General features: G+C 34.1%; 2 protein-coding genes across 4 annotated transcripts in view; both read right to left on the minus strand.

Annotated features, from left to right (window-relative positions):
- LOC138317395 (small ribosomal subunit protein eS19) overlaps window positions 1-10,139 on the minus strand; it is a 332,587-nt gene that overhangs the window by 61,821 nt on the left and 260,627 nt on the right. The window contains exon 1 of one of the 2 annotated variants that reach the window (XM_069259023.1): window positions 9,584-9,655. The exons of the other annotated variant lie outside the window; for it this stretch is intronic. Coding sequence (XP_069115124.1) covers window positions 9,584-9,640 — 57 coding nt within the window. The 5' untranslated portion in view covers window positions 9,641-9,655. Of the gene's footprint in view, window positions 1-9,583; window positions 9,656-10,139 lie in introns of those variants that run through there. 2 annotated transcript variants of the gene reach the window in all.
- Window positions 1,625-10,115, minus strand: LOC138317393 (phosphatidylglycerophosphatase and protein-tyrosine phosphatase 1-like). Of its 2 annotated transcripts, none has more exons than XM_069259022.1 (5): window positions 9,951-10,115; window positions 6,202-6,421; window positions 5,296-5,376; window positions 4,205-4,396; window positions 1,625-2,521 (listed from the first exon to the last, which is right to left on the minus strand). In XM_069259022.1, the coding sequence occupies exons 2-5, from the start codon at window positions 6,346-6,348 to the stop codon at window positions 2,381-2,383; spliced, it is 561 nt and encodes a 186-aa protein (XP_069115123.1). In that variant the 5' UTR covers window positions 6,349-6,421; window positions 9,951-10,115; the 3' UTR covers window positions 1,625-2,380. The 2 variants fall into 2 exon arrangements, with proteins under 2 accessions (XP_069115123.1, XP_069115122.1); XM_069259021.1 differs by having other exon boundaries at window positions 9,878-10,114.

Below are 10,139 nucleotides of genomic sequence, written 5' to 3' on the forward strand. Positions count from 1 at the left end.
AAATAAGAAGAAAAAAGAAAAGAATTATATTGCCTTTGACCTACTCTATTGTTCATCCCTCAGGCAAGATCCTTCCTTTTATTGGAAAATATGAGAACCAGGTACATGTATATATAACCACAACATCATCACTGCCATTAAGAGACAACACAATTTTTCTCTTATTTTATTTCTTTATTTAAAAACCTAGTACACATTATAACAAGAGTTGCTATAATTAAAACTCACAGACACATGGTTAAAAGCCTTTCTTTGATTAAACACATCAGTATTTTTTATGTACAAGTACACAAATTGATGCATGATTTCCGTTTGGGTTTTGCCATGATACATATTATCAATTATCTTTGATAATATGAAAAAAATGAAGCGAATTCCCAAAATACGTTTTACTAGTAATGCTATTTCATTGATAACATTTACTGAAAAATAAAAACACTGAAAAAATTGCTTTCTAAATATAAATGTACTATATGCAATTACCTACATGTAATTCACAGGTTCATAAATAAATACAGATATGTTTTTCTTTATCTCATTAAGGTGGCTCAATAGTAAAATGCACATATTCTGTGCATATTTAGTGGGATTCTTTCATATCATTTTAGAATAGACAAATGACATTTCACTCAATGTTCTATATTGATCTACTTTTAATCTTCATGAAGCTGAATCCCGTTTTTTATGAATCCCAGATTTCTGCGACAATTCATTTTAATGGAACAACGTGGTGTGGAAATGAAGATGACTGGGAGGTATCGTTTGAATTGCTTCTATTACCCTGACATGAAAAACGGTTCTCATGTGATGGTGATGTACTAAACCCATTATGGCCTGATTGAGAGAGCACTATTGCCTTCGGGTTGGGCACTATTCCATCCCTCAACAATACTTTGAGGCATTAGTGCCCTCTCAACCAGGCCATATTTAATAAACATTTAATTTTGTAAGCCTTGCAGACATGGCACTTTGACAAGCATTACCTGGTACGCAAAATGAAACCAGGACAAGTTTCATAGGATTATAAAAATGAACAAAAGATTCATTAATAAAATACATTTTATCAAATGATTCACAAAATATATGAAAAATATAGCAAATAATTAATCTATGCACAAGCTAGATAAAAATGTGTTTCAAATGATCTAAAAGATTGAGGCACTACTAACACTACTAACTGACATATCCTTGTGTTACAAATTGTACTGTAAATATATTTACCGGTTAAATTGTGTTACAGTATTACACTGTACATTATATCTTTGGTAAAACATGATAAAATGTGATATTTAAAGTTTTTATGGATGTATGAAAATTAAATTTGGCTTACTAACATTACAATGGTAATAAATATCAAACGAATATGATATGATATTATAAGTAATAATTTCATTCAAACTAAAAATTTGTCAATAAAAAGAAAATAAATTAATTCATTAACTTATCTTTTATAATTTTAATAATTAAGACAATCAAAGTAATTTTTATTATTATAACTAATCATATATAATAATACATAACATCCAACCTCATACGTGTCATATTGACCTGCATGTAGGAAATGCATGATTCCAGTATCTGACCTCGACCTATGTAGGAAATGCAATTCCAGTATCTGCGTATAGGAAATGCATTATTCTAGTATCTGACCTCAGTAAAGGAAATGGAATATTCCAGTGTCCGTGAACTTATATAGGAAAGGCATTATTCTAGTACATGTATCTGACCTTGTGTAGGAAATGGAAATATTTCAGTGTCCTTGACCTTATATAGGAAATGCAATATTCCAGTATATGTTTTTAAAAGTTGTATTCAGAAATATTTTATTACAGAGACAAATCAAATAATGGTTAATATGACTCGATCTGACTAGTAGTCCAGATAAAGAACACACCTTGGTTATTCTAGAGCTATATTGTACATAGTATCACACAGTCATCACATCTCTACAGTGAGACGGCCCAGCATCACAGTCCATTTCACAGTGACATGTAGATATCACAATTTAATTACAGTGCCAATACTACCACATATAATTATACACATTGCTTTATGATTGCCATAACACAGAGAGCTGCAGAACAGTTTAAACTTTTGGACATACAATATATAATATGTAAATAATGCAGCAGTTGATTTTCAGAACATATCAATTCAAAGGGACAAAGTTTGCATATCAATCTGATTTTTATATGCATATATGGGTACCTGCACATACTTTGTTAATGCACACCTATATACATGTAGTAGCAAACTCAAAATTTATGTTTTGAATGTTGCAGATGAAACAGAATTTAGGGTAGCACAAAAAGACATTAATTTAGCACTTATTGGGTCAAATATATTATATTTTTTATCAGCTGGCAGCTTAATGTGTTATTCATGCTCCTTCCATTGGTTTAAAGTTCTTCCAGTTGGAATAATATTCGTCGATTGATTTGAGCTGTTTCTCTCGTAACCATATATGACTTCTCTTTGTTTTGATAAATTCAACTGCTTCTTCTGGAGTCCATCCATTGGCCTGTTGAAGAAATATAAAACAAATGAGACAGAATTCTGAAAATATTTTGGAGGAACATGCACAGACAGTATACTCCTGGACTACAGGTTTATCTGCCTGTAAGATTACTGAATATACTAAGGACTGTTCCAGCAAAACATATATATGGTACCCAGGGAAGGTACTTTAAAAAATAGTATGTGCCATAGTGGGTTCAAAACAAAATCACTTCTGTGCCAGAGTGGTGATTCAATAAAATCACTTCTGTAGGTGGGTCTATCTGAAGAACTTTTTGAAATAAAATGCAAAATTTGTGTTTTATAATGTTGCTCTCAGTCATCCTGACTACCAAAAATAACTTGAGAAAAATGTTTATTTCTGACAATATTTAATGAGTTTTTCATCTTCAATAAGAAACAATTATTATATTTTCTGGGTGTTTTGATATAATAATGACAGGATATTTATCTAAAACAGATTGCATTCTTTCAAACTTGATAATGATACAGAGAAACAATGGATTAGTTTTGGCAAAATAACAGATCTTTATTTAAATTCACTGTATTAAGTTGAGGAAAAAGTGGCAGTTCACAAGCTGACGCATCAATGTCCAGATGTCTATTCTTGAATTACATTTGTGAAATACTTTGGTATCTAGATTTTCTGCTGGTTCTATGAGGATCATACTTTTATACAAATATAGTAAAAGATACAGCACGTCAAACAATAGTTCACTGCACCATCTACAGTGCAATTTTGACTTTGGTGATGCTAGAAATCAAAATATGTAAATCCAAAAAGATGTCGGAGCGAAATAAAAAAAAATTAATGGCTTCTATGCTATGGTCTTGTTGACAAAAAATTAGATATGTGTGGGGGTCAACAAAATTGAAAATTGCTTTGATTGGTAAGTGCCCCCCCCCTACCATATATGTTTTGCTGGAACAGCCCTAAGAGTATATAATGTGTTTAAAATTTTGAAAGGCTTCATTAATTCAATATCCAAGAGATGTCACATGAGCATCTGCCTAAATGTTAGTTTACTGAAGTAAATCGCCTTGATATATGTATGATTAAAGCTTAGAAGTAGGTGAATATTATTATATAAGTGAATTTGCACCATAGTGAAAGGAATCAATTCAACTGAATTTTTCAAAAGTCACATGTGCTAATATCAGGACGTTTTGAATCAGGTTGTCTTAAAATATCATTTATGTAATATCATGAATTAATGTTCTTATTAAATAGGTTTAAGTATAGATAATTTGATATATTGAGTACCACATGAAGAATAAGAGACATTTTAATTATTGCATTAAATCAGTTTTTGTTGCTGACACATTAATTGACATTTTGATTAACATATGCAAGAACTTAACCAGATCCAATGAAAGAGGAATTCACCTATATGAAAATGAGACAGGGCCAAAAAATGGCAACTTGTTCTCATATCAATTTACCTGTTATGTAAAATTTCATTAAAAATATTTTCTATTTTCCTTAAACTTTTTTTTGGAGAAAATGTAGCAGCCAGACTGGGGCTTGAACCTAGGACCTCCAAACACTAGCCAGATGTACTACTGATTAAGCTACCTGGTCACCAATGATCAACCCAGTCCAATTTCGCTACAACTATGTAGATGCTTCTTTTTCATGTTTTCTGTAAGCATTAATGATTTCCACAAGGAGAGAAGAATTACTGACCTTGATCAGATAACAGGCGACTACTGTGGCACTCCGGGTCCTGCCCGCTTTACAGTGGACATAAACACTTTCCCGTTGATCTCTGTGCTGGAGGATAAAGTTAACGCCCCGATGGATATTTTCCTGTGTAGGAGTCCCAACATAGTCAACTGTCTGTAGTCGCAGCTGTTTTACACCAAACTTTAACCATTCCTGGCAAGAAACATATCTATCTAATGAACAAGGATCAAGTTTGTAAAGTGCATCAGCCATCAATTTTCTATTCACACTGGCACATGCATTCAACATGAAAAATTCATGCACTACACAAAAAAGATGTGTAATAGCTAGGATTGTCATGGTAATTTGGCATTGGAATATACAGATGTATATATATACAGAGGACTCCACATAATCGAATAATAATATAATATATATGTATTGTATTTTATTCCATGCCCTTGAACCTTCTGTGCATTTTTTGTTCTGAAATGCATATGTATGTTTTTGTTTCAATATTTTGTCAAAAGAGATCAACATTTTAAACAAAATTTGAACGTTTTCTCATCTTATCATCATATCAACGCAACACTCATCGTTTTATCACGTGTTTTAGCCAAAACTATTGTATCCTATGCAACTCTTTTTATTAAATCAACATTAACAATTTGTGTTTTAGTTTTAACCTGCCTTTTTCTTATCCTGATCTTTTAGATACAGTCCTTATTTATATCCTGATATTGATGCCTGCCTTGTTGTTTGGCCCTAAATGACCTTAGTTGCCGATGGGCAAAACTCAAACAAACAAACAAACAATGCACAACAAAGCACACATCCACAGTAACACCTTCTGCTGTCAATGATGAATACAAACTTATGATTAAATTAACTTTACGCAACATTACCAAAGAATTACGGTATGTGGTATTTACATAAACGGTCATTGACTGTATTCTACAAAATTTTATCTAAATGGCCTTTGCAATGGAGGTCAAGGTCATTTCAACTAATGTCACAGTATTAGCGATGTCTGTATATGCCTTAACAGAGTGAAATAGTAGGTATATACAAAATGTACATACAATTCTGAAACAATTTTTAAGCTTTGTTACCTCCTCAGAATTCACAAACTGGCTCATTTCAAAATCCTCTGTTAGAGATACTAGACCTCGTACATTCTCTTCCTCTACCAACTGGAAAATGAACAAAAAGCATGATTACTATGTGTATATATTATCACTTTTTATACAATATCCAACCCAATAAGGCTGGGTAATTACTAAGGGAGAATATATAGAGGTTCACCTTATTGATTTCATTTTGAAAGGATCCCAGCCTATTCAAATTTCACAAAAACATTTAGTAAGTATATATATATATATATATGGTAACTAGAACTGCTGTCCATGACGCTAACTTAAAGGATAACTAAAAATTTTAATAGAGCATCTTTAGCAGGTTAAAAATATCGGTATCGTGAACTGGTATTTTTTTGTCAAATCCAATCAAGCTGTACCAATAAATGTACATTTATTTAATAATTATTAGTGAAACAGTTTAAACACCTTTATTAAAAGCCCATTACCTTTTTGGAGCAAAATATAAAGGTTTCTTAAAAAACATTCATAACATCAGAAAATATAGACCCCTGTACTGTTGGACTAAGATGAGGCTACAACACCAAACATATGCAAGATTTCCTGCATATGAAAACATTAAGCAGTGGAGAGTCATTTCACTGTTTTGCCATCTGGCGCAGTGAAAGTCAACTACCGCATGGTATTATGTTTTGAAGGTGATAAACATTAATATATTTTTATTAAAGATGACCCATATATGCTATGAAAATTAATATTTTATCTATTTTAATAAAATTATTCAGAAGGTGATAAATGTAAGTATTAACGGTAAGACTTTTGAGACTCAACAAAATAGCTATCTTGTCTTACATTCCCATTTCAAAAAATTAAAAGGCTTTTCGGAAAGGTAGTGGGCCTTTAAATGTTTTAATCATATACCTGTTTTGTGATTCCTCGTAGTGGCAGAGCTCCAAGGAGTACTGTTTCGTCAATACGGTCATACCAATTCCTGCTGCTAACCTTGGATAAGAAGATGTTATATACTAAGGTTGGGTAGAAAGCTACTTTAGAAAAAAGACTAGACATGACGACTGAACCCTATGTTGACGTGGGAATTTTTCTGATCTTTGGTGATTTACACTGATCCAATAACACACACCTGTAAAAATGAAAAAAAAAACCATGGATAAGGTTTAAAGTCATTAGAAAATTTCTCAATTCAATGGACATACAAGAGACACATTTAACTCATCATCAAATGTATCATAATATCCGCATTTGCATTGGATCAATTCTCAAATTTAATCGATGATCAATTGATTATGAAAAGTAATACAGAGTAATCAATTATTGAAATGGGAGATAACTCGTGCTTATTTTATACTGTTCTGAATCTTTATTATGTTATATATAGATATTGGTAATTTTTTCACTCTGTTATTAAGCGTCAAACTTACGACCTAGTTTGAGGGTGATACTTGCGAAGACTCATATAAGCTTCCCAGATTAGATGTCGATATTGCCCATCAGAAGTTTCTCAATATCGACGTCTAATATTATTTGATTATATGTACATAGATCCAAGTTTCTTAAGAATCGTCTCAATAAACATTACAAACTTTGATTTGATCAATAGTATGTTGTAGAATGTGGTAGTATGTAGCAGCATAGGGCAGTATGTGGTATTATATGGTAGTATGGGGTAGTATGTGGTAGAATGGTATAGCATGTGGTAGTACGTGGTAGTATGGGGTAGTATGTGGTAGAATGGTATAGTATGTGGTAGTATGGGGTAGTATGTGGTAATATGGGGTAGTATGTGGTAGTACTGGGTAGTATGAGGTAGTATGTGGTAGTATGTGGTAGTATGGGGTAGTATGTGGTAATATGGGGTAGTATGTGGTAGTATGGGGTAGTATGTGGTAATATGGGGTAGTATGTGGTAGTACTGGGTAGTATGGGGTTATATGTGGTAGTATGTGGTAGTATGGGGCAGGATGTGGTAGAATGTGGTAGTATGTGGTAGTATGTTGTAGTATGTGGTTGTATGTGGTAGTATGTTGTAGTATGTGGTAGTATGGGGTAGTATGTGGTAGTATGGGGTAGTATGGGGTAGTATGTGGTAGTTTGTGGTAGTATGTGGTAGTATGGGGTAGTATGTGGTAGTATCTTGTAGTATGTTGTAGTATGTGGTAGTATGGGCAGTATGTGGTGGTATGGGGTAGTATGGGTTAGTGTGTGGTAGTTTGTGGTAGTATGGGGTAGTATGTGGTAAGGTGGTAGTATCTGGTATGAGGTTAATCGACGCGCCCCACCCTACCGTCGATTGGTGTGGTCGCCAATGCTGAATGTGACAGCGAAATCGGCAACCATAACATTGTCTGGTTGAGACTTACTCCAACAATGTTAGAGGTTAACACGACGAGATACTTTTTAACATTGGGTCGCATGTCCAACCAATGTAACGTCATGTTACCCAAATTGGCACGCTACCCAAAATGGCACACTTTTTGATAATAATGCTTCCGTTTTATTTCACTTTGGAAATTTTCTTTTAGCTGTTGCTATAAATATTCCCTGATCATCATGAAATATTTTAATGGTGATATTTTCACATGACCATAGCTATGAGGAATTTTGTACAGCCATAAACTTGAGAAAATACCTGAAATCAACTGTTACGGTAAATATTGCCCCGTGCAATGACTCTAGTTTTCCTCTTTTCGCTCAAAAGTCTATTATAAAAAGTGGGGAAATGGTATAAAATATGTCTAGAACACAAATTTAATGAATTTAGCTGTCAGTTATTTGGTAGTTTCATAGTTCTGAGCTGTTTTATCCTCAGTAGATGTCGATTTTCTAGTATGGAAATTTTCATCCGCGATAATGTGCGCATGCGAAATGAAACAAAGGTGCGCTCGAATAGCACTTATAAATCCAAGAGTTACTTCCCTTATGCCATTTATATGTTAATTTAACAGTACCACACACACAAAGCTTAAAAAGGCAAAATATGCATGAATATTGTCTTAAAAATCATATAAGAAAAGCAAGTGATAACCATAAAGATGAAATTTTACCTGCGTATTGACTACATTAATTTTGACGTAAATCATTCTAAAATAAATATGGAGAAAAGTGTTCAATGCACAGGGACCTGGCACGATTTTTTTTAAACTAACAGTATACATATATATATTATAGTATCAAGGGTATGAACTCGGCGGTCGAGAAAAACGGACCTATTTTCTTAAAACCGTGATTATTTTAATAAATGGGTTCTATACAACATTGACGGATATCTTACCTTAAAGAGAAATAATTCATCTTTCCATTGAGTGCTTGATGAACAAAATTGGCCAAGTATTGACGAAGTTATGGTAGGATGAATCGGGAAATTTACGAAAAATATGCTAGGTAGACATTTCCCTGTCCGGTCGAAATGTTGTCTCGGCTCTAATGGGTACCTCAAAAACCAAGCCAAAATCACAAAATCTACGCTGGTGGTGGTAAACAGTACCCATAACTGTGTTCATCCACAATCTCCTTTGGAGGTGTCATGACCCGTACTATTTAGAAACTCCATTTAAACATCGTGTAGCTCACTTACTTTAACCATCACCGCCATGTTTATTTGTTCTTCGGAACGCTTCTCGAGTTTACCCACAAGCACAACATTACATAATTTGCATAATGTAGTCACGATATGTTAAGTCGAGAAGCGCTCCGAGAGAAAAACGAACATGGCGGTGACGGTTAAAGTAAGTGAGCTACACGATGTTTAAATGAAGTTTTTACAAAGTACGGGTCATGACACCCCCAGAGGAGATTGTGGATGAACATAGTTATGGGTACTGTTTACCACCACAAGCGTAGATTTTGTGATTTTGGCTTGGTTTTTGAGGTACCCATTAGAGCCGAGACGATATTTCGACCGGACAGGGAAATGTCTACCTAGCATATTTTTCGTAAATTTCCCGATTCATCCTGCCATAACTTCGTCAATACTTGGCTAATTTTGTTCATCAAGCACTCAATGGAAAGATACATTATTTCTCTTTAAGGTAAGATATCCGTCAATGTTGTATAGAACCCATTTATTAAAATAATCACGGTTTTAAAAAAATAGGTCCGTTTTTCTCGACCGCCGAGTTCATACCCTTGATACTATAATATATGTATGTATATTATTGGTTGAAAATTTTCGTGCCAGGTCCCTGTGGTTCAATGGCATTAATTGTTGATTTTTGTATTGTAGTTTCAATATAAGTCAAATATTATTCGTAATATCCCGATATTTCTCCATGCTCACTGTTTTTACCTGGGTGTGCCAATCTGGGTACCTGCACCTGGTTGATAGCAGGTGCGTTCCAGACATGTATCCAAGGATGCTATTTATGGACACACGTGCAGGAAGAATTCCAAACATAGACCAACAGACAGATGATTGGCTCTATTTGTAAGATTGGTACAAAAATTGGAATTATTTTACAATCTGACAAATAGATGCTTAAAAATAAGAAAAATGTGTGCCAATCTGGGTTAGGCCTACATGACGTTAAACCAGGGTGGAAGGCCTCATGCCCGCGTAGGAGTAGTTGAGATTGAGCCTTACCGATTCCGGTAGAGAAGTAGGACAGGGTACAGTGAAACTTCAGTTGAACGACAAAAAACTTTTAGTTGGTAACCTTTTTATCAGGGGCACTGTTCTGTACCGGTAGTCACGATGCGTATAGGTCTACTCCATATCATATTGAGATCGTCTGCAAGCATGAACCGCCAGCATGAACAGCCAGCGTCATTTACACGTTTGTAACGTGAGTGCTGTAGGTAGTAGAAATGAGCGTTTCAACGATAGGAACTCTTTAACTGTGGAA

Source organism: Argopecten irradians, chromosome 3, assembly GCF_041381155.1.
Source record: "Argopecten irradians isolate NY chromosome 3, Ai_NY, whole genome shotgun sequence".
Taxonomy (NCBI): Eukaryota; Metazoa; Mollusca; class Bivalvia; order Pectinida; family Pectinidae; genus Argopecten; species Argopecten irradians.

Excerpts from the sequence above, each read along its gene's own strand:
- LOC138317393 (XM_069259022.1), bottom strand. The coding sequence starts at position 6,348 with ATGTCTAGTCTTTTTTCTAAAGTAGCTTTCTACCCAACCTTAGTATAT. Across the intron at positions 4,397-5,295 it reads AGTTTGTGAATTCTGAGGAG|GAATGGTTAAAGTTTGGTGT; the intron begins GTAACAAAGCTT and ends GTTTCTTGCCAG. Across the intron at positions 2,522-4,204 it reads TCGCCTGTTATCTGATCAAG|GCCAATGGATGGACTCCAGA; the intron begins GTCAGTAATTCT and ends TTTCTTCAACAG.